This window comes from Eschrichtius robustus, chromosome 20 (genome assembly GCF_028021215.1).
Source record: "Eschrichtius robustus isolate mEscRob2 chromosome 20, mEscRob2.pri, whole genome shotgun sequence".
Lineage (NCBI taxonomy): Eukaryota > Metazoa > Chordata > Mammalia > Artiodactyla > Eschrichtiidae > Eschrichtius > Eschrichtius robustus.
In genome coordinates, this window is record NC_090843.1 from 9,297,750 (window position 1) to 9,322,198 (window position 24,449).

Sequence of the window (24,449 nt, forward strand, 5' to 3'; positions counted from 1 at the left end):
GGGGAGTTGACTGGGGAAAGGTGGGCTTCCAAGCTCACTCAGGCTGTTGGGAGCGTTCATTTCCTTGCAGCAGTAGGACTCATGGCAGCTGTTTCTTCAAAGCTAACACCTGAAAGGGAGACTAAAGCAAGTCTGCTAAACAGATGGAGTCTTATAAATGTAGTTAAGGCAGCAGCATTCCATCACCTTTGCCATATTCTAGCAGTGAGAAGCAAGTCACGGGTCCCTCCCACACTCACGGAGAGGGCATTATACAAAGGTGTGAACATCAGGAGACCTTAGATTCTCTCTAACTATGTTTTCCTTTAATCCTCAAATAAAAACTCTTCCTTCCACCCTCTGCTCCTATTTGTCAGAGCTGTGGTGCCCTTTTCCACCCCACGTCCTGGTGTCACGCTGAATGACTGCATGACAGTCCAGTTCTTTTACCCAGTCCAGCCCATACTTGAGCCTACAGGTTCTTGACCTCCTATGCTAGTGACCTTCACTTTCGAACCTAGTTCTGTGACTCTGAATCTCAAGCATAAGCTGTCTACTACATTATTCTGTTTATTTCCATAGTCTATCAAGTATTAAGGATAATTCAAGCTTTACTGTCACTTTCCTATTAGATTCTGTGCCCCTCAAGGTCTAAGACTATTTTATGTCTTATCCTTTCCGTACTGCCCACAAGGGTGTATCACGTATTCAAACACATGTTGAAAAATTAAGAATCTTAAATATTTATTTGACAACTGGACAGGATACCTCTTCCTTCCCCTTCCCTTTTAATTTTGTCTGATAACACTTAACCAGCTCTTCCTAACGTAAACCCTGCCAGGAAATTCTAATTGAATTAGCCAAACTGTATATAACGGCATATAACACACACACACACACACACACTGAATTGGTGAATATTTTAATGACATGACATTGGAGTCTAACTTCAGAGCATAAGCTGTGATGTGTCCTGTAGGTGAAACTAGGTTACAGTTTCTGGTGACTAAACCTCACAGGCAAGAACAAGCCCACCCTCTTTTTTGAATCCCGTTCATTTGCAAAAAGGGAGTAATCAACTAATAAAAGACTGGAAATTTGGAAGACTTTCCACCTAGAATACTTTGGCATAGGGTGGCTACAGCTGTCAAATCATGTTTCCCTGGGAAAAGGTGTAGTTAGCTAGGAATACTGAGATGATTGATACCCACAGAGTCTCCACTTATGGGCAGTCTCCTACCTCCCAACGCTTCCTTCTTCTAGCTGCCTCCAAAATATGAGTGTGGCTTCTTTCTCCACCCAAAGCCTCCTAATCCAGTGATTGCTAAACTATTTGAGAATAAAAGAAATATGCATCTTGAAAATCCAGATTATTAAAAATATTTTCTTTCCAATAGAATTCAGTATACTAGGGACCCATGACAGTATGCCTTGCCACACAAAGTATTGGTAATTTATGTCCATTTTGCCCCTTCAGACTTGCTCTGGGTCCTGAAGTTGAGCCCCGTATGAGATTTCTCCTTACCTAGTTTTCACTATTACTGAAGCATTAGCTATATCACTAATTAAAGCAATGCTGTTTTCTTTAGCAGAAGCTAGATAGACTAAAGCTGGAGTTACTTGTAATGGTGATAAACTGGAAATGAAGTGAATGTGTATGAATAGAGGAATAACTGAATAGAATATGGTAACATTCACACCATGGTATATTATGTAGCCATTAGAAATAATGGATATGGATTAGATCTATCAGTTGGGAGAGGGGATGAGGAGAGAGAGACACATATTGAATGAGAAAAGCAAGATGCAAAAAAGTTTACATAACATGATCCCTGTGTTACAAAACAATGATCAAATAAAATCCTTTGTAAAAGTATATAGGTATGTATGTTTCCATATAATTACATGAGCATGGAGAGAGGCACAGAAGGATATGAGAAGGATATGGAGAAGTGAACCTTTGAGATGGATGTGGAGGGAGAAGAAAGAATGAGTAAGGGATGCCAAGCAAATGAGAAACAAAAGCAAAGGTTATATTGGGAAAAAATATATAAGTTTATATGTACACGTGTATATAAAGTCATATGTATTTAAATTTAATTTTTTAAGTTGAAATTAAAATTTAAAAGTGAAATTCTCCCAACCTGGCTATCCCTCTTCTTTATTTCCCTTACAGCTTGACTTGTAAATCTCACAACTTCTCCACATAGAAAAAAAATACAGTTTATAATCTTCTTACCAGCCTCAAAAGGTAGATAGAAATTTATTAAATATTACTTGGTCATTTCAGAAAATAAAGTTTCCCTTGAAAAGAAAATACAGAAGATTTTTTTTCCAGTATAAATTTCACCTGAGATTATGGACCAGAAGTTGGTACTAGAAATGTCGTGAATGATGACAGGCTTTTCTTGGTGCCACAGAGACAGAAGACAGTCCTGCCACCAAGGTACTTACAGCCCAGAGTACAGAAGGAAGCACACAATGTTCATTAAAAGCAAGACATAACACCCCCTTAACTATAGTAGAAAGATAACATAAGCAGGAGGGCATCACCCAGCAGACTTTTATGTTCTCGTTGCATTTTGTACATATGACTGTTGTAATAGTGATCATTTATTTGATGCATTATTTATATGAATATCCTTAAAAGCGTATGAACTCTGCCTTGTCACTGCTGTAATCTCTGCTATAATATTTGTTAAATGAATCAATCCCTCTTTTTGTCCCTGGTGCCTACCACAGTAAATAGCATATGCTAGTTGTATAGTTCCTGAGTGACTGAATTAGTGAACATATGAGATGATCTTAAGGTTTAGGCTCTCTGGTAAAGGAACTGATGAAAATAGCTTAGAAGAAAATGGAAGACAAGGAATAGGAGTCTTTGGTAAAAGATAATGAATGGGTACAGTGGAAATAGTAAGGAGAGGAGGTTATGGTCAGAATGCAGAATAATGACATCTAAAATTTCAGCAGTTCTAGGTGGTTAAAGTCTACTAGCTAATACTTTGAATAAAGCACTCTGGTAATCAGGGGAAAGGCTGCATGTTTTCGCCTTTGAGGCTACTTTAGCGAAATAGCCAGCTCCCCAACCTGTCTCCCTAAAGCAAAGCCAATGAGGAAACAAGTCCAGCCCATGCACACAAAACTAACTGGTTTTTTGGGTTTTTTTTTTTCAAGCCTGAATGGTCAAACCAAAGATGACCAGACAATTGAGAAAAGTCTCTCACATCAAAGGGAGTCTAAGGGAAGAACTGTTCAGAAAGGAAACAATGCAGAAAATTTAGCAGAACTTCAGAAAAACCCTAATTCATATCCTCTGCTAGCATAAAAATGATTTGCGTCCATAAAACAAGAACCCGGTATTGTGGGAAAAGAGCAACTGGAGAATAAGGAAGTTATATAAAATTTTAATATCATGGAATAAGAAGCTCAGTAGAAGGGCTGGAACACCAAGTTCAGTTAAGCACTCAGAAAATTGAGAATAACAAAAAAGAGTAGAAAACATAAAGATAAATTATGATGATCCCTCCAAGAAACTTAATATGTGTTGTTCAGAAAACAGAAGATGTTTTCAATAAAATAGAGAACTGAAAGAAATGTCTCTATATGGAAAGCATCAGCCAAATACTAAGCACAAATAATGGGGGAGAAAGATACCAAGGTGCACATCATCATGAAATTTCAGAATCCCAGGGGTGAAAAGAAGCTTTGGAGGGGGGGAAATCACCTAGAAAGGACTAAAAAAGCAAAATGACATCAGACTTCTCTTGAGTAGGTAGTGGATGCTAGAGTACAGGGGCACTGTGCATTCAAACTTGATTTTCAGCCTAGAATTTATGCTCAGCCAAACCATCAGTGAAACAAAAAGGTAGCCAATTCCGGCATAACTGAGGGCATCATTCAAGGCGGAAGACAAGGGAAGTCACAAGATGACCGAATTAGTAAGTTTAGGTCAGCATTCATGGATGGGCGATGATGGGGAGTTTGCACACACTGTTCCTTCTGCTTAGCCTGTTAGCTCCTCCTTTCCCACTGTATCAATCTGGATTGATAGAAATGACACAGAGATACAGAGTTAAAAATAAGGAATACATAAACTACGGTAAAAGAGTAGGCTCCACAAAGATACACAAATGTCCAAGAAACATATGAAAAGATGCTTGATATCACTATCATTAGGGAAATGCAAATCAAACCCACAACGTGGTACTTAGGGTTAGTCAATAGAAGCAGAAAATAGAATGGTGGTTGCCACGGCCTGGGGAGAGGGGGCGTGTAGTGGGGAGTTGTTTCTTGGGCACAGAGTTTCAATTTTGCAAGATGAAAACAGTTCTGGAGATTGGTAGTACAACCATGGGACTAACATTACTGAACTGTACACGTAAAAATGGTTAAGATGGCAAACTTTATGTATATTTTACCACAATTAAATTTTTTTTTTTTTTAATAAAATAACTAGAGGATATTAGAAAACTCTAGCAGAGTGCTCCCGGCCCAGAGTGAGCTGGACTGAGGCTCCGGAGAGGAGTTTGGGGAATGCAGTTGAGCAGAGGGCTCATGTCTTTAAACTGGAGGAGGGCGGATGTGCAAAAAACAGAAACAGTTTTTGTAAGGAGGATATCGCAAGAGGAAAAGAAGAACAGTTAGGAACTCTAGAAAAAAAGCAGCTACACAAGAAGTTAAATGTCCTCACAGTACCCTACCTAGCTCTGCAGCGAACATTAGCATACTGTTTTTAAAGCAAATGCCATTCATCGTTTGAACTCAAAGCCGTGATGGGCTGGAAGATAGGGGTCTGAAGAACCAAATCTGTATCCAACATTATAGAAATTAAATTGTTACTATCTCAAATTGATAAGTCAAGGAATAGGGATCCAAGCATTTTTAAAGATACACAACTGTATATTCACATAGAGAGAGAATGTTCTTAAAAAAAACTCCTTACCTCCAAGGAGAGAGCCTGCGGACACTGGAGAAGGGAGAATCTGTCTTTTTGTTAACGTATCTTTTGTACCGTTTATGTTTTCTCATGAGCGTCTATTACTGTACAAATAAAAATGAGATTCAGTGTTGATTTTTTAAAAATTATTAATGAAAAATTGCAGGAATTGTATACCAGGAGTTAGAGGTAGAAGAAATTAGTGCTGGTTAGGGGGATATTAGATAAAACTTTATTAAAGTTCATACATTTGAATCGTGCTTTGTCATAGGAACATGAGCTCAGGCAGGAAAGTGTAAGATATCTCAGGGCTACGTGAGCTGTTTATTTACAGCATTTTATTTTACCAGTACAGTAAAACCTTAACTGTACTGCTGGGGGATTAGCTGGTTCTAATTAATTTAACTTTCAGAGTAATCCAATCAAGCAAAAATCATTTTTATTCCATCTTCTATAGAATACCTTTTTTTAAATGTAGCTCTACTTGCCTTCTTTATTAAGTTTAATATCTGAAGATGACTTAAGGCTTTCGTTATGCTGTAGATTAACAAAGTATAACAGTAGCGGTGGACAGCCACTACATTCCTAGTTTTTATTTGTTCACTTTTTCCCTAGATGTGTGCCAGTAGCGTGGTGATTACAGCACCAACCCATCACTCACAGGGCTTGCCTGTACCTTGTAAGAATATTTAAACACAGATTTCTGAGTGTCTCTGCATCCTTTAACATGAAAATATTCCTGGAAAGTATCATCTAAGGTAATGAATAATAGCTGGTTCCCAAGCTTGGGAAATGTACTGACTTCCTTTTAAAAGTTGTTTCTCAGCCTTGGTTGGACGTTGGAGTCATCTGGAAGCTTTTAAAACTGCTGATGTCTGAGTTCAATTCCCTGATTTCACTGAAAAGGGATACAGCCTTGGCATTGGAAGTTTTTAAAACTTCCCAGGTGATTCTGATGAGCAGCCAAGAACCACTGTTTTAAAGGAAGAATAATCTCTAAGTGCCCCATCACCGCCACCTTGTTGATTTAAGTTACTTTTATTACGATGGTATTCAAATAAACGGACAAATATGTACAAACGGACGCTAGGTTGAGATTTCCCTCACACTCACTGAAGAAGCTGTAGGTGCAGCCCCCTAGATGGCAGAGTGGCTCCCAGCTTCTCCCAGGTCAGCCAGTGGGCAGTTGCTGGCAGCAGGAAGCACTCCTCCAGCCCGGGAAAGCCGGTAGCCCGCCACACGGGCACACAGGAGGTGGGAGCCCTGGTGGCAGCCCTCCTGGTGGCGAGCTGCAGTTGATGGCCAGGCGTGCAGGTGTGCAGACAACGTGGCAGTGGCAGTGCCACGGGCACGAAGCACGTGGCATCCCCGTCAGGAGGGCCGTGGCCACATCATTAGGAGAAGGCCACAGAGACTGCTGTGGGAGTGGGGCGAGTAGCAGGAGGCCCGCAGTGCACAGTGTCTGTGTTGATAGGGTCACTGGAAAGTGACACTAGATCACGCCAGAGCTGCAAGTTTGCTTAGAGACTGCCCTTTCTTGGTCCGTGGCTGGGGTCCTCACCAGGTGTCCTCATAGCCACATGCTGACCCCACCCTGCAGCTTCCAGAGACAGTGGGACGGCCCCTTGCTGCTGCAAGCCCCTCTAGCGCCCTTCACTGGGAAACCTCTGCATTGCACTCACAGGGAAGGAGAAGTGCTTGAGGGGACAGGTCCATTATTGGCAAAGCGCGTGCTGGAGGGTGAATCTGGAGCTGACAGGCAGTGAATTGATAACTGACACAGCACCCCATGCCAGCCAAACACTTTTGCCGCATTTAAGCCGTAGCTCATAGGCTACCTGACTCTTCCAAGTGTTGCTCTGTGCCATGTTCCAGTGTACCCTTATAGTAGCTCACCATGCTGTGTAGGGATCTTTGTTTAAAAAACAATTGTTTTGTCCAGCCAACATAAAAGGTGTGCATAAGAAGCACCTCCAAAGGCTCTGATTTGGTTGGGCTAGTGTGGGACCCAGGAATCTACACTTTTAATAGGTAGATTCTGATGATGGTGGTCCCTGAGACAGCACTTGTAGAAATATTGGTCTGGGGCTGGACTCTGGGGACTATGTCTTTCTCCATCTTGTACCCTTAATTCCTGGTACACTGCCTGATAAAAGGTTGGTGTTCAACAGATGTGGGCCAGTGAATGACCGCCGCCAAAGAAGTCAGGGCCACGTGCTCTAGTACTTAACAGAGAAGTGGAGCTGGTGGGGGGAGGGCTGAAGGTCCATTTCTAACACCGCTTCTCAAAAATGTCCTTCTTTATGCTACGCGTGAAACTCTGTTTGACTTAAAAACTTTCTGTAGCTAATGTTTTTTCATTTTTTTTTTAAATAAATTTATTTATTTATATTTATTTTTTGGCTGTGTTGGGTCTTCGTTTCTGTGCGAGGGCTTTCTCTAGTTGCGGCGAGCAGGGGCCACTCTTCATCGCGGTGCGCGGGCCTCTCACTGTCGCGGCCTCTCTTGTTGCAGAGCACAGGCTCCAGACGCGCAGGCTCAGTGGTTGTGGCTCACGGGCTTAGTCGCTCCGCGGCATGTGGAATCCTCCCAGACCAGGGCTCGAACCCGTGTCCCCTGCATTGGCAGGCAGATTCTCAACCACTGCGCCACCAGGGAAGCCCGTTTTTTCATTTTTTAATTTTAAAATGGACATTATACTAATACCACTTTATTTTTAATAGGGAGAAAGAACAAGAAACACAAAAAGAGGAACGTTTGATGGAAGAAAAGAAAAAGAAAAAGCAGGAAGAAAAGAAAAAGAAGGAAGGTGCTCAGAAAAAGGTTTGGCTAGAGTTCCTAGTTCATTGTTTCTGTCATCACTCGTGTCTCACCGCGTTATCATAGCCACTGCAGTACAGAGGTTCGGTTATTACTTTTAAAATTCAGTGTGCTCAATCTAGAGTGCTAGTGACATAGATAAAGGGTGACAGCCACAGAATGTCTTTTTTAAGGAATGAGAAATACTAGAGCTGTGTTTTGAAGGACTTTGATTTTAGTCATTGGTAGTAAAGAATGTCCATGCTATTTTACTTAAACTGAACTGTCCAGAGCAACCCTGTCTAAGGGCCATTTAACTGATTTTGTTTGAAAAGCTAGAAATAATTTTTGCAGCTTTGGCAAGTGTTCTTTTACAACTTGTTCTAGTAAATATTAAAATTTAAAGTCCTACTGTAAATCTTATGGTCATGCTTGAATTTTAGGGCATTTAATGTACCAAGTTATGCCATTTGTATTGTTCTTGCCTGGTTTAATGCATCTTATAGTTAAAACTGTATACGTTTTAGTTTGTATTAAAATACAGAGCTTAAATGAGCTTCCAGATAGATTTTTTTGCCTTTAGATCAATATTGGCACATAATTAATAGAATGTAGACAATTATACATTTTTCCCAGTAGTAAATTTTAATAAGGTAACTGGGCAAAAACTTGTTTTTAAAGTTTCCAATATTAAAGTCTGCTTATAAACTTTCATATGGATGTGTACATTCTACACATTATTCCTAAAGAGTTTCTGATTTTTTTTTTTTCAGGCTGCTGATCAAAAAACCAAAGGTAAGTTTACTTTATTTTGGGGGGATACGTTTTATGACAGTACCAAAGTTTATGATGATGACTTTTTTTTTAAATTGGTGGTTAAAAACAAAAAAATCTCACCCTGCCTTTGAATCTGCTTCTTACTATTCCCTGTGAAATTCCTCATTTATCACTGGTTTTACATCTGCATTTAATTGGCATATGCTTAATCTAAAATGCCTAAAGAATGTTATATTACCTTTCTAAACAATGCTTTATAATTTCCCTTTGGTTTGATTTCCACCAATCAAGGATTAAGCTGATAAAGTTGGTCCAATTTGAGTAAGAACAGCCAAAGGATATTGAATTTTTTTAAAGCTTCCAATTTCTCTTTGCCAACTATTTATAATAAAAAGAGGTATATTCTTTCTATATTCTTCCCTTTTTGCTTAATAATGTGTGAAAGGTTTCTTTTTTATTTTACAAGTCCAGAATTGGCGTCTGGTTGTCTTAGTGGGTGTGGGTAGGAACGTACGTGGTTCCCACAGGAACCTGGGCATCTCTGTGTGACGTGCTGGGGGACAAGCAGAGGGAAGCCGCGCTCAGAGCCTCCTCACTTCGTACTTGATGTGTTCAGGGACTGTCCGGTGCTGGGAAGCACACGCTCAGGACTCGCACAGACCGGCTCTGTTTAATTTGGGGCAAGGCACTTCACATCTTTAAGCCTTGGGTATCTCATATTTACAGTGAGAAGGGTAAGGGGTGAATGGTTCCCACCTCATAGAGCTATCTTATGACTCTGTGAGATCCACACGGACAAGGCTTGGTGCCTGGCACAGAGCTGGTGCTCACTAGAGGTTGCCTGTGATTAATTGTAAGTTTTATTTCTGTTGGACTGTCACATATCATTGTAGACACAGAGACATGCTCTGCAGAGGCTTGTGTCTCAGGCAGCGCCACAGCAAAGGCTCCACTTTTGTTTGACATTTATAGTTTTCAAAGTAGAGTTTATGTTATCTCATTTGAACTTCATAATTGAGCAGGGCAGGTGTTAATTGACAATGAAGAAACTGAGGCCGATAGTGTGACTTACGTGGCTTGCTCTTGGCCTCGAGTTAGTGTAAGGACAGGCCTCAAGGGAGCCTGGGCGTCTGGCCCCAGCGCAGGCGGCCGCAGAGCTTCCACAGCAGAGCCACGGTAAGAGATGGATTTCATGTAAAAGAATATTTAAAGATAGCATAGTTTTCAAAAAGGATGTTTTTCTCTCTTACACTCTCAGTGGTAGTGTGAATTTACAAAACACTTGTCAGAAGGGCCCAAAGGGCTGTGGTACGTGGTTGTTTTGAAATTATGATCTTGAATGAGAAATAATGGATTCTTAAAATTGTCACTTAAAAGTACAGAATTGTTGCTCTGAATCATCCATTTCCTTTTTTTTTTTTTTTTAACATTTTGAGAAGTTTTTACAACCTGATTCAGTACCAGCAGTGTTCTGTTGTCACTGTCATAATAATTATTTTCTCTTGAAATAATAACAAATTGCTTATGATTGTATAGCGATCATGAATTACATTGTCCTGCCACCTTACACAGAGTTATTATTTTCTATTACTGTTCTGATGAGTATTTTCATTGCTGACTCCAAACCCTCCTGGGTTTTTATCTTTTCCTTTTATCTTCTCTAAAATACAGCTCCCTTGGATACAATTTGTCAGTAACTGTACTAACTATAACTAGCCTCGGAACATAATGATGATTATTAACGTCCTTCTAAACAATGAAAAAATGCTTTTTGAATTATAAATAATCTAACAGCGCTGCTAGGTAATTCATTAATAAATATTAGCAGCACCAAGGTCTAACTTTTTCTCAGACTCTCCATTATTACTGGTTCCTGTCAAAATTAACTGCCTGCAAGATGGTGGTTCTGAATTTCCAACTGGACATGTGTGTTAAATAACACAAGCTGGGCCTGACCGAACGTTGAGATATATTGTAGGAATAGTATGAGTGCTCACACAGAGCAGTAGGTCCGCTTTTCTAACCTTCTGGCATTTGCGAGTCTTTCCCCTACTCTATTCTGTGCAGCCAGAAGGGCAGGGCCAGGTTTGCCCTGCGCTCTCTCACACGCCCAGCTCCTTGCTCTGTGTGCACAGTCAGGAGGCCTGAGACCGGCACCCTCATCAGCAGCTGCTTTCAGACAGACCCTGTATATGTATTAGTTCCAGTTGTTGTTGGCACTGTCTGCAGTGTCCACACGAGTAAACTGAAGCTCTGAGAGTTTGCCCAATGCCCCCAAGACTGTATAGCTAGTGAACAGCAGGGCTGATGTGCCCAGAAGCTTCCTGAACTTACGGCATCCAGGAAGGGCACACGACAGACATTCATTAAGCATTTACTGTATCTCAGTACCTACCATGCTTCAAAACAATCCTGTATCGGGAAAGGGATGCTCAGAGAGGTATGGTAACTTAGATAAGGTCACAGAGCTAGTGAGTAGCAGAGCTGGGTCAGTCCTGCCTCTGATTCCCGAGCCAGGTCTCTGACTTCCTGGACAGATGTGATGACCCACTTCAGAACCACAAGAAGCCGGAGAACCCTGCTCTCACCACAGGGCAGCACCCAGAAGTCTCAGGGCCCTGAGTTGTTAGAATGTAGGAAAGAGTTTAGCAAGTTGAGTGAGTCCAGGAGTTGAATACTCTTAAGAGAGAGGCTACAGTTATAAATAAGGTTATATACTACACTGAATCAATTAACATAGTAGAAGTTTGAATTGAGTTTATTTTGATAATTAGATGACTAGACCATATCAATTAGTAACTTCCTTGCTCTGCAGTATTACACATGGCATAAATAGTAGTATTAGTAAAGCAGTGCCTCCACTATTTAGCATTATATTTGACTTAATTTTCTCAATAACTGAAACTTAACTTCTTTAAATTTTGATTTATTTTAAACATTTTCAGGGAACTCTTCATGTTATACACATACATATATTATACCTTTCTGCTTTCTCCTAGAGAATAACTAGCCTAATCCATTCTTGATAGATGAGTCTTCATTATAGCATTAATTATGCTTAAAAAGTTTTTTATATCTGGCTATAACCATTGAACTTGAACTATGAATCTTCATTTAAGAGACATATGGAGAACTGAATCTCACTGGAAGTTTTTTCATTAGCTTAATCTAATATATAGCATGCTTCTCCTCCCCTACTCCAATCTGAAAACCAGGTGCTAGAAATTCTGCTTTACAAAATTACAAGTAAAATTAAATTTAGTACCTGTTTTTTCAAATCCTGACTTGCGATTGCTTTGTTAAGGTCATTTTCTTTTTGTTTTAAGATTCAGGCAAGCGAGTCGGTTTGTTTGAAACACTGTGCTGCCAGCATTTGTGCCCAGCCTCCACCCTGATGTCAGGGGGGAGCTGCATTTTCTCTGCTTAGTTAAGCCCTGGAGATTTTTATGCAAATAGTGGACTCACCCTCACCTTTCACCAGTTTCCTCCTCCTTCTGTACCCCTGAGTATCCTGCACTCGTAGGAATCTGAGCATGTTTCTGTGACTGGAACTCTTTTCCTTCAGTGCTTTCTAGTCTTGGGTGGGGTTGTTTCAATCATCCTTTCTGTATTTTTCCTCCTGTGATGAAAAATGTAAGTAATAATATTCTCATTGTCTAAAAAGAAGTTAAAGTTCACGAGAAATCCCTCCATCTTGAGATATTTAGCAGTTAACATTTTGTTGACTATCCTTGAAAGCATCTCTTTATGAATACATAAATATGCATTTTATATGGACTCTCTGCTGCTTCCCCTAATTAAACACTTCCCCATCCCTTGCCCCTCAAGGAGCTGCACTAAGCAACTTGAAAACCTCTGTATAAGCCTATTCAGAAACAAAACAGTCCTTAGTAAATTCTTCTAAACATTGTCTTTGCATTGGTGACCAATGAAAGAGCCAGCTGAACACAATGCCTTAGTGAGACCCTAGATGTTCTCATAGTTAGGGGGAAGAGGAATCAGATATAATCCTGTTTCGAAACACCATTGACTTGTGTATTGTATCCCTGCTGTGGAGTAGCTAGTGTCTAAGTGTTGGACACTTTATAATGGGTTTTGCTTTGGTAATCAGTAATCTCTGTTCTTTATTTGAGGCATTGCCCTTAATTTGGGCAGAGAAAATAATAGCTTTCCATGTGATGTGATGACCTTATGAGCATAAATTTTCCGTATCGTCTTCTGGGTTTTTTCTTGGATTTACAGGGGTTTTTTAGGATTAACTGTAATATTCATAAATGTGAAGAGAATTTAATTTAGTGGTTTTAGCCAGATTTTCTCAAGTTCATAAAATAGATAAGTTTTCATACAAAAAGCTCAAAGTTAATTATATCATGTATAAAAGTGAATATTTTGATGACCCAACATGGCTCAAACTTCATATGATTAATGATTCATGGTTTTGAGTCATATACTTTTAAAAATTCATACATTTTAATTAGTTTCCTAATCTTGCTTGAAAGGACTATAATTTAAGTTTTGCAATCAGGTATTCAGCTTCTCCATGCATTCAGTTTCTAATTGTTAATTTTAAGCAAACTTTTGTATGCTTTTGTTAATGTAAATCAGTTGAAAGCATATTCTTTCAGTAGCCTTATGTTGAGTGATAAGGGCTTGGGGGGGGGTCACTGTGCTGTACTGCTATTAAGGCTCATTCTAGACATACATACATGTGTACATATATATGTATATATTTACGTGTATATATATATATATATATATATATATATACATATTTTTTTTTTTTGGCCGTGCTGTGCAGCTTGTGGGATCTTAGTTCCCTGACCAGGGATTGAACCTGCACCCTCGGCAGTGAAAGCGTGGAGTCTTAACCATTGGACCACCAGGGAATTCCCTAAACATATATTTATAAAGCTTTCCCTCAACATGAGTGAAAAAAGTGAGAATTGATGTTTAAAGCATGCCTTCCCAATTTCATAGTCAGATATAGATAAAAACAAACAGAAATGAACCCAGATTTCTGCACCTCACCAATTAGGTGGCACTTTTCTTTAGCTGAGGCAGTTGATTGCTGTTCGCTCAGTCCTTCAGGGGTCTCAACACAATAATCAGCAGTTAGTATTTATAAAGCAGCAGATCTGTGTTTTCCTGAGTTATACTGTGTAATAAAATTGGCCAGGTTCCTTGAATTTACATGTATTCACGTTCACATCCACATAACCAAAGCAAACGTTATTTTGAGTATATGAGTTGCTCTTAAAAGCAGCATCTAAAAATCTAGTCCAGCGTGCTTAGCACAATATTTTCTATAAAATATGGCATTTTATTTGCCTGTCTACAAGATTAATAAAATCTTAGAGCTTGAAGGATCCTTAGAGATTATCCAATTCCTGTTAGATGGGAAATGAGATTCAAAGAGGTTAAATGATTTGTACAAGTTTTGACAGCTAGTTAGTAGCAGCACTAGAACTAGAACGCTCATCTTCTGGTTGTCAGTTATATATTTTTCCCGCTATCATGTGAAGGGACTGGAGACGTAGATATTGTTTGTGTATCATCAGTACTGTGTGAGTTCCTTTTAAGAAGTAACTTAGGATATTTTCAAATAAGACTGGAAGAAATTCCTAAGAGATTTGTTATATGAGGGATCTTTATGGGATGGTATCTTACAGGATTTTAAATATTATCTATGTCATTCTTTAACCACATTGCTCTCTGCTTAAAGGAATTATTTAATTTTACTATTAAATCCCTAGGGAAGGAAGATATAATAAATGCATGAATATTTTTTCCATGGGAACAAAAGAAAGTAATTAAGATGTATTTTTCCCCTAAATATGTAGACAATTTAAAAGGATAAAAATTTATTGGAAAAAAAACCTAAGGAAATATATATATATATATATATATATATATATTCTTTCTTGATCAAATTTTAGAGGAAAGGAAGTAAACCCAGTGATAATTTATCTGTTGTCTGTTCCAAGCCCCTTTAACTGCATCTTCTGGATAGGTCTCAGGTGAAGTCCACATCTCTATTTAGCATAGCTTCACTGAAGTGTTAAACATAATCATGATCTCCAGGCATAAAGTTATAGTTTATAGCTCTAAAGGAAGCCGGCAGTCTGCTTTCTGAGAAATCATTTGTTTGCCCAGATTGCTTTCTTTTCTTTGTTTTTTTTTTTGTAAGAGCTTTACTGGGTTATAGTTGACATACAATAAACTGCATGTATTTAAAGAGAACAGTTTAATAAATGTTGGCATGGGCACACCTGTGAAACCATCCCTGAAATCAAGACAGCATCCATCACCCCTGAAAGTACCCCTGTGCCCCTTCCCAACCCAACTCTCCTACCCCTCCGTCCCCTCGCCAGTCTCTGGGCAAACACTGATCTACCTTCTGTCACTACAGAAGGTTTTCTAGACTGTTACGCAAACGGAATCGTACAGTATGCACCCTTGGCTGCTTTCACTCAGCCTAATAACACTTGTGAGAGTCATCCCTGTTATTGTGTGTATCAGGAGATCATTCCTTTTTATTCCATTCTGAGTAGTATTCCATTGTTTGGATTTTTCACATGTTTATCCATTCGTCTGTTCATGGACATTTGAGTTGTTTTCAGTTTTTAGCAATGATGAATAAAGTGCCTATGAACATTCATGTACAAATCTCTATATGGATATATATATATACTTTCATTTTTCTTTGGTAAATCTGTGGGAGTAGAACGGCCAGATCTTATGATAGATGGATGTTTAACTTTTCAAGAAACTGCAGAACTTTTCCACAGTGATTGTCCCATTTCACAGTTCTTTGCATCCTCATCAACACTTGGAAAGTCAGTCTTCATAATTTTATCCTTTCTAATAGATGTGGAATCTCCTTGTGGTTTTGATTTGCATTTCCCTAATGGCTAATGATGTTGAACATTACTTTTATGTGCTTTTTTGCCATCTGCGTATCTTCTTTGGTGGATGTGTATTCAAATATTTTGCCACTGCTTCCTGAGTTATTTGCTTTCTGACTCCAGATTGGTTTCTAATGTTAAATTGGCCCCTAGACTCGGCCGGAAAGTCTCATCACTGCAGCTTAGTTTTCTGCATGCCTCAGTCATTTCCCTTTCTTTCTGTGCCTGCAGTTATTTGTATGATAGTTATGCACTTTCCATTGTGATCACATTTCATCTAGCTTTAACATACTAAAGATTGCATTAATAAATTAGCTAAATATTAGTCACATTTTATCACCTAGAGTTGTCAAGTTAGTTCACTAATTAATTTAATAAATAGTTTATAAATACCTATCAGACAGCAGAGGTAAGTTCTCTGTTCTCAAAGAGATATATTAATGGGAAGAGTTGGCTGTATTAGCAAATGGATATATAAGCAAGTGAATGCAATAAAATGTTCTGGGTGTTGTGATTTATTTATCCCACATCTTCTACCTGAAAGGATTTAAGTTACATTCATTTGATCATCTTTTCATCCTATATTTATATTTCTATGAGAAAAGATAACCTGTTTTTAAAAATAAGTGAGAAAACTGGGGGAAAGGACAGTACTGATTGAGAGTGAGATAAATGCATGCTGGAGCTGGGCCGCTCTTCCCATTGACCCCTAACTTAGCTGTGGAGACAAGGACGAGGAGGGATGCCTTATGCCAGTCATCCCAAACCCGTTCATCAGGTGTGAGCCTACCCTATGAAAAAGGAGAGTCATTGGAGAGTTCTCAGTGGGGGAGTGACATCATGAGATTTATGTTTTAGAAAGATCACCGAAAGCACCAGATTGAAGGTGGATTAAACAGTTGGAGAGAGAGCTGGAGACAGCGGGTGCAGTGAGACCGCTGCACAGTTCAGCCTGCAGATGCTAAGCTGATGGGTGGGGGTAGGGAGGAGGGCTCATGTTGACAGAGTGGGCAGAGCCCAGAGGCCAACCGGGCCGCTCACCATCTGATCCAGCAGATATTTATTAAACACCTACTATTTGCCTTGCGCTGTGCTGTTCACTGTGGGGAGAAAAAGATTTAAAAAATAGATATAGGGGCTTCGCTGGTGGTGCGGTGGTTAAGAATCCTCCTGCCAATGCAGGGGACACGGGTTCGAGCCCTGGTCCAGGAAGATCCCACATGCCACGGAGCAACTAAGCCTGTGCGCCACAACTACTGAGCCTGCGTTCTGGAGCCCGCGAGCCACAACTACTGAAGCCCGCACGCCACAATTACTGAAGCCTGCGCGCCTAGAGCCCGTGCTCTGCAACAAGAGAAGCCACCGCAATGAGAAACCCGTGCACCGCAACGAAGAGTAGCCCCTGCTTGCCGCAACTAGAGAAAGCCCACGTGCAGCAACGAAGACCCAACACAGCCAAAACTAAATAAAATAAAATAAAAAATAAATAAATTTATTAAAAAAACAAATAGATATATTTCCCACTCTCCTGGAACTTAGAGTCTTATGGAGAATGGACATAAACATCAGTCACACAGTCACAATGCTATAGGTATCGTTACCAACTGCCGTGAAGGAGAGGAGCATTGATGAATGAGAGCACAGAACACAGGAGCCTGGACTAGGCTGGGATTAGGGAAGGCAACTGAGTGGTGCTTCAACTGAGATCTGAAGGATGACGAGAACCTGGGCCCGGGAGAGTGGAGAGAGGGCGAAGGGCTCCCACGTACAGAGGGAGCAACGCTCGCAAAGGCTGGCTGGCTGGACCCTAAGCAAACAAAAAGCCGCCAGGGCCTAGGAGCCAACAGCAAGGGGGAGAGAGTGGTGTGAGATGAGGTGAAAGTGGTAGATGGAGACCAGGGCGTGACAGAGGTGGAACATTCCTTTTCCTAAGAACAGTAAGGAGGCTTTTCAAAATAAATTAGCAATATGGGCAATTTCCCTCCCGATCCCCTGCCTTCTCTGACTAAATGTTGGAGAAACTTGGGCTCCCTCTTCTGGCAGGATGTAGGATTCTGCACTTTGTGGGGGAAAAACATCTCAGGATTATTGCTATTCCATGATTTATTTATTTTATTGAGGTGTAGTTGATTTACAGTGTTTCAGGTGTACCGCAGAATGATTCAGTTATACATATTTTTTTTCTTTTTCAGATTATTTTCCATTGTAGGTTATTACAAGATATTGAATATAGTTCCCTATGCTATACAGTAGGACCTTGTTGTTTATCTATTTTACATTTGGGTTTTTCCATAAGACGGTACAGAAAAACCCAAACAAACTTTTTGGCCAACCCAGTATATAGTGGTTTGTATCTGCTAATCCCAAACTCCTAATTTATCCCTCCCCCACCCCCTTTCCCCTTTGGTAACCGTAAGTTTGTTGTCTATGTCTGTGTGTCTGTTTCTGTTTTGTAAATAAGTTCATTTCCACAATTTATTAATTTATTAAGACACAGGCACACAGCCCTCCTGCACAAGGCAATATACATGTCCTGGGAGAACACTGGAACACTGGTGAGACATAATCCCACTTAAAACCTCTGTTTCATGAGATTTCGGATTTGCTGTTTGCTTCCAGAGCTTATTCAGCTCCAGTTGATTCTGCGTGTAGAGAGAAGAGGTCAGACATAGAAGCTGTACACTCACTGGACTTTCTTTACCCTTCACGTCTGTCCAGTGTGTCACCTCTTTGGGGAGTATTTCAGTTGATGGTCCGTATTGACAAGGTTATAGTAAAGCCAATATATGGTAACGCTGTATTGACTACTTGGCTTTAACATATGCTGTTATCAAAATTTTCGATTTTGATTTTCTAAATCAGCTAGCCGATGTTTAAAAGAACCTAGAAACATTTGCCGGTGTGACAAGTAATACATTTTCTTAGAGTAGAAGAATCCAAGGACCAAAACAAGGTAACCTTTTTTTTTTTTTCAATTTATTTATTTCTTTATTTTATTTATTTTTTGGCTGCGTTGGGTCTTCGTTGCTGTGCGCAGGCTTTCTCTAGTTGCGGTGAGCGGGGGCTACTCTTTGTTGCGGTGTGCGGGCTTCTCACTGCGGTGGCTTCTCTTGTTGCGGAGCACGGGCTCTAGGCACATGGGCTTCAGTAGTTGTGGCTCTCGGGCTCTAGAGCACAGGCTCAGTAGTTGTGGCACATGGGCTTAGTTGCTCCGTGGCATGTGGGGTCTCCCGGACCAGGGCTCGAACCTGTGTCCCCTGCATTGGTAGGCAGATTCTTAACCACTGCGCCACCAGGGAAGTCCCTAAGGTAACCTTTTAATGAAATGATTCTTCTTGTTAGTAGCCTTTATTAAAATAATTTTACTGTAACATATTATCCAGTCTGATACATTAAGAGTAGCGTTTAATTTAATTTAATACCTTTCAGAGAGGTAACTATAATCCATTAGAATAGAAAATAACTCTGAACAGCATTTCTCATTAGCAGCAGACACGAAGTTAATGTAGTTAGTAGCTAATGAATTTGTGCTCATTTGAGTTGGACTCTAAAAGTTGCTATGGTGACAGATCAGCCAGAAGCCATCAACAGAACAAACAGAAGGCCACCGCTTTGTACCCCACCGGGTCTGCGATAAACACAGCAGATGGACCAATGCTCATAGCTGTCTTCTCCTTGCATCTCTGTTGTTCTAAGGGAACGTCTCGCTACAATGTTTGTTGCTGTAGAGGTTGCAGAAGTAATTGTAATAATGAAAATATTCCTCGGAATCACTGATTATTTCAGCACAGGAGAATAGTTCTCTTTCATAGTCACATTTTGCGAACAGTTAACATATACATTTCAGTAAATTTAAATTTTTAAGAATCTCTGAATCTTGGAGTATATATTCTGAAATGGCTAGAATTAATGCATGATTTTAAAATATTTTTCCTTTTTTGTCATTGTGTGGTGTCTTATGCATAAGAGAAATTCTGTGCTTTATCATATAAAAACATCTGTTTCTTAAGTTCTAAGATACCATCAATTATAGGGCATACCATTGATTTAATAATGTCTTATTGATGGAGTTGGAGGGTGAATAAGGAAAATATGTTAAATTTATACACCAATTGTAGAAGCATCCAAATTTCAGAAATAAGACGTATTGAAATGTGTAGGTTAAAACGTCCCTTTAGGTTAACATTTACCTATAAAAACTTACTTTTAAAATATACTTCTATAACCCATTGCATGCCTGCTTGTCAGCATACTTTAGGCTAATGGAGGTAGCCTCTGAGAGTCTAATCCAGGTGTACGTAGGTAAGTCCCGTTACAGTAAATGCCATTAGTTGAATATCTAGCTCATACCATATACTGTGATACCGTCTAGGTGAATGAAAGATTTAAATGTCCTACTTCCTAAAAAAAAAAAAAAAAATCTGTGCTCTTAACCAGAGCTGAATTGAAAGGTATAGAAACCACTCTAGCTATTTTAAGCAGAAATGAGTTTAAGTACAGGGAATTGGGTGCTTATAAAACCAGTGAGAGGGTGGTGCCCTAGGCTGGGAGGCAGATATGACTCCCCAAAGGGTCCTCCAGAAGAGCTGCTCCCTGGGGAAGAGTCAGGAGGCCCCGCTGGCACTGCTGGCTTCAAGAGCACAGTGTCACTGCCGCAGCCCAGCCGTCAGGAAGCTGCCACCAGCGTTGCCTCTCCCCACCACCAAGACAGTGATAGGAACCGGGACCCCATGCGGAGACCTCCACCACCTCCAGGGCCGTGCTTACACTTGGAGCTGGCGCAGCGGACGGAGCGCCTGGTCACTGCCGGATCCCTCGCGCACATGCCTCCTTGCAGCTGTGAACCGACCCCTGCGGGGCCTGCCACTGGTGTGCCTGTCGCTGGTGTGCCTGTCGGGGAGCAGGCACCTTTGATTGCTGCTCTGTAAGGCTTTTAAAAGTCTGGGGTGGCTGTTCGTTAATAACATTTGTATAGTGCTTCACACTTCTCAAACCGTGGGAATGAGAGACCCAAATTAACGGGAGACGTCTAGGGCCAGACTGGAGATCTAGTGCTCCGATGATCCTGGGTGCAACCGTCATTGTCTGTCCCAAGTTGTCGCCTGGCCTAACCTCTTTGAGTGTTGCCTCCCTTCTTCCCTTGTTTACTTCATCATCTGCAGTTCATTTAATGTAAGTTGGTTTTTGTTTTTAATCAGCCTAAAATACTTCCCATTGCTTCTGAGAGGAGGAGGATTATTAAGACTGACAAAGATTCTTTGTTTGACCAAACCTTTCTCAGGCTCCTGGACCTTCTCTTAGGCCCATCTCTGCACCTCCCTGTAAAAATCTAGTTTTAGCAAGAGCCCCGCTGGGTTGCTTTAACCAGGTTCCTTCCTCCTCCTCCACCATCGCCCAGGTGATGTCTGACGACCACCCCACCCCCACCCCACCCGCCTGCAGCAAGAATCCTGTTAGGTTGGTTTAGCCAGAATGCCCCCTCACCCCTGATGCTTCCTCTTAGTATTTTCCATCCACTGACACCGTCACCCCCTGCTCCTTAGCTCTCAGTTCCCACTTGCCCATGCTATATTCCGAGTTGAGCCCAATCTCTCTCCCACACTGTAAAATCCCATTACAGTGGTCCCATTGTGATGGTCCTGAATCAACTCTGCTTTACCATCTTCAATAAGTGTAATTGAATTTTTTCTGTAACATAAACACTTATCATGCACTCGCTATGTGCCCGACACTATCCTAAAACGACTCTTTACATATGTTAATGTTCACTCCTCAGAGAACCCTCTCAGTGAGGTATTGTTACCCTCACTGCATCCTCCACTTACCTACGTTTCTACATGTGGCACCACTGAGGGGCAGAGAGTTAAGTGACTTGCCCAGGGTCACCAGCCAGTAAGTGGCAGAGCTGAGATTTAAATAGATGAGTCTATGCCCATAGCCACTACACTGCATCTGAAGAGAAGAAGCACATGGGAATGATAAACCCCAAAGTGCTCATGGCCACCGTCTCCTGGGAGGAGGTGGAGTATGAAGCCGGGGAGGGGGAGAGAAGAGCCTTTGGTGGAATTGGCAACATTTTCTTTCTTAAGCTGGAGATTGGCTCCATGGAGGTTTGTTGACTATTTGGTCTTTATGCCTTTTTGTACATCTTAAATATTTCCAAATAATTTTTTTTTTTTTTACAAAGAATGTCTTGTAGTATGACTTGGGTAATAAGATGGAAACACCTCAACACACTGGGCACCCCACCCTCCCCTGCTCTGTGAAGTTTCTGATAAGCAGCGCAAGGTACCTCATAGCGGGAACCGAACCTCCCAAGTTTATAGAACAAGACAATGAGGGTGCTGCTGCCCTGGGCCGTGGCTGCCGGGAAGGTGCTGTCAGGCAGGACCGCCTGGCTCTGGAACCTGCACAGACAGGTTCTTGATCAAGGTCACCTGCTTGTTGAGTTTAAACAGCCAGTGGTGGTCGCAACATCCTGGACTCTCTGTGAGTTTGTAATCAGAGGAGCCTGTCCCCAGAGAACTTCTGCCCGAAACCGGAGGCTCCAGACTTGTCAGTGTGCTGCAGCCGGGACAGGAGCACCACGGGGTCGCCCTCCACGGGCTGCCCCGAGTGCTCTTCCAGCCGTCGGCCAAGTGATGGGGTCCAGAATCTTTACAAAGTCCCCGCCTGCCTCTCCAGCCTTGTGTCCAGCAGCTCTTCCCTTGGGCACTAAGCTCCAGCCACACCAGCCTTGTTTCAGACCTTGAAAGCACGGAAGCCCTTTCCCATTTCAAGACCCTCCCATGCCCTGTCCCAGCTGGTGGGAGTGAGCTCGCAGACGCGCTCCACCCAGCCAACAGTTTTCCAGGCCCAGCTTAGCTGTCACTTCCTCAGAGGAGCTTTCTCTGAGTCCCTAGCCTAAGCTACGTTCTTTTATCCTATCACTTTTATCATGTTTGTGGCAACTTGTATATTTGTGGAATCATTTTTAAGATAGTATCTCTTACTAGACTATAAACTACAAGGACGGGAACCGTATCTATTTATTTTCCTCAACACACCCAGTGCCTGGCACAAAAGAGGCGCTCATTACATATTTCCTAAATAAGTAAATAAAGAGAGGATAAATGAGGATACTGACACATGTGGGGCGTGAAAATGATAGGCAGATAACATGAGAAAAGTCAGCTTGAGCCCTTAGTTACCCTGCCCAGCTTTCCTCGTTTTTCACAGCACTTAGCACCTTCTGATGACTACTTATCTTAAATGCATCATGTTCATTGTCATTTTCCCCTGCTGAGATGTGAGCGGAGGGGGTGAGGAGGTGGGAGTCTGCCTTTTTTGTTCACTGGAAGGCCCCAGCACCTGGAGCTGGGCTGTAGAAAGGCTTCGTGTGTGTGAGTGAGTGAGTAGCATCGATCTCAGGAACCTAGAGTCCCAGCCAGAGATTGAGAGAAGGGGCTGGGTATCAGGATTTAGAAGAAGTACGGAAAGTTTGAAACAGTTACTATAAGGGACTTTGGGCAGACCACATTAGATTATAAGAGGAACGTTAGCAGCAGTAGGGGCTTGGAATAGCATAAGTGGGTACAGAACTCGTCTCTTTCTGAGCCTGCAGTTTTAGGCAGTCTGGAAACCAGACCGAAGGTTGGGATGGTACAGAGGTGTGGATAGCATAGTGGAAGGAAGGCCAGGGGGTCTGGGGGGTGGGCGGCGTCCAGATGGCAGTTTTGGGGCTTGGGCCATGTAAAATGCCTAGAGAAGCAGAAGAGAGAACGGGGTAGTCCAGAGTAGAATGAAAGTTAAGGAGGCTGGGTCAGCAAGGGCAGAGCCTTCTGTCTTGGTCTCCTAGAGATGGCAAGGTGTAGTACAAAAGTTTGAAAGGAGATCCTTCCTGAAGTCACCCAGAGACCTGAAGGGACAGTCTAAACTTCCTGCCCATACTGTGGCCTGTTGTTTTGGAAAAGCAATGGTAGGAATTTGTAAACTATTTGGACCCTGGTGTGACAATGTCCCCTGAAATTTTTAAGTGAAAGCAGAAAATTGTTTCTTGGAAAGAAAATTGTTGAAAGGACTCGCTTTCTTACATAAGGATTTAACATCTTACCTTTTCGCCAGCAGGTGTCGCTCTCATTTAAAAGAAAAAAGTAAAGGTTTATTTTAAAGAAAGGAACCAAAGTGTCCAGCCTGCTGGAAGTTCTTTATTAGCTCTGTAGTTATTCACTGGCTGCTATTCTCATCTCTTCGAAATAAAACAGATCATCTGTTGACGATCCACACGAATCGAGCTAAAATTCCCATTGCCTGACTGTGTTCCACCGTGTGAAAATAGTGATGTGTCAGCTCGACTGGTTTGTGAGACTCTCATTGAGGTATCACCTTAGATCCGGGTCTGTTTGAGAAGAGGAGTGTCAGAATTGCCTTGGTACCCTAGCCTACTTCTCTGGGCAGCGATAGGTTGAGAAATTTGGATCTGAAGAGAGGATGGATAGTCAAAACTGACCACTTGATTTATCTGTATTTTAAGAATAGATCCAGATTTTAAGATTCTCTGTCTCTCAGTTGAGATTGTTAGTTGCCTGCTAGTTTCAAAGATCTGAAAAATACTAGCTTAAAGAAGGTTTACCACTATCTCATGTAAAAGAGGCCAGAGGTGCAGCTTGGCAGGGTCAGGATTCTTGGTTCCCTCTCCCTCGTCCCTCTGCCGAGTGACGCTTCTCTTCCTTTTCCTCAGCATCCAGGGTGACCCCACCCCGCAGACCACCAGCCATAACACTAGTATCTCAGGCAGCTGGAAATGCAACCATGAGAGTGAGTGTGTGGGTAAATTGGGAATACTGTGCTTGCTCTGTATTCTGGGCCCTTGGTCTCGCTTGCTACTTTGCAAATATCTAGTGACATTCTTCTGTTTGTGAGATAAGGTGCTAGTACTTCAGTTGGTACAGAGCTGTAAGGGAAAATCTCTCACCCGAAAAGGCTTGTGATCTACCACGATTGATGGGCCTTTATGAAAGCAGTTATTTAAATTTAACATATTTCTTAGAAGCCAACTCAAACTTTAACTC

General features: G+C 41.4%; 1 protein-coding gene across 4 annotated transcripts in view; it reads left to right on the top strand.

Moving 5' to 3' along the window:
• TNRC6C (trinucleotide repeat containing adaptor 6C) overlaps positions 1-24,449 on the top strand; it is a 129,195-nt gene that overhangs the window by 37,800 nt on the left and 66,946 nt on the right. For all 4 annotated transcript variants that reach the window (XM_068530447.1, XM_068530448.1, XM_068530449.1 and 1 more), the window contains exons 2-3: positions 7,642-7,741; positions 8,491-8,512. In XM_068530447.1, coding sequence (XP_068386548.1) covers positions 7,679-7,741; positions 8,491-8,512 — 85 coding nt within the window. In that variant the 5' untranslated portion in view covers positions 7,642-7,678. The remainder of the gene's footprint in view (positions 1-7,641; positions 7,742-8,490; positions 8,513-24,449) is intronic.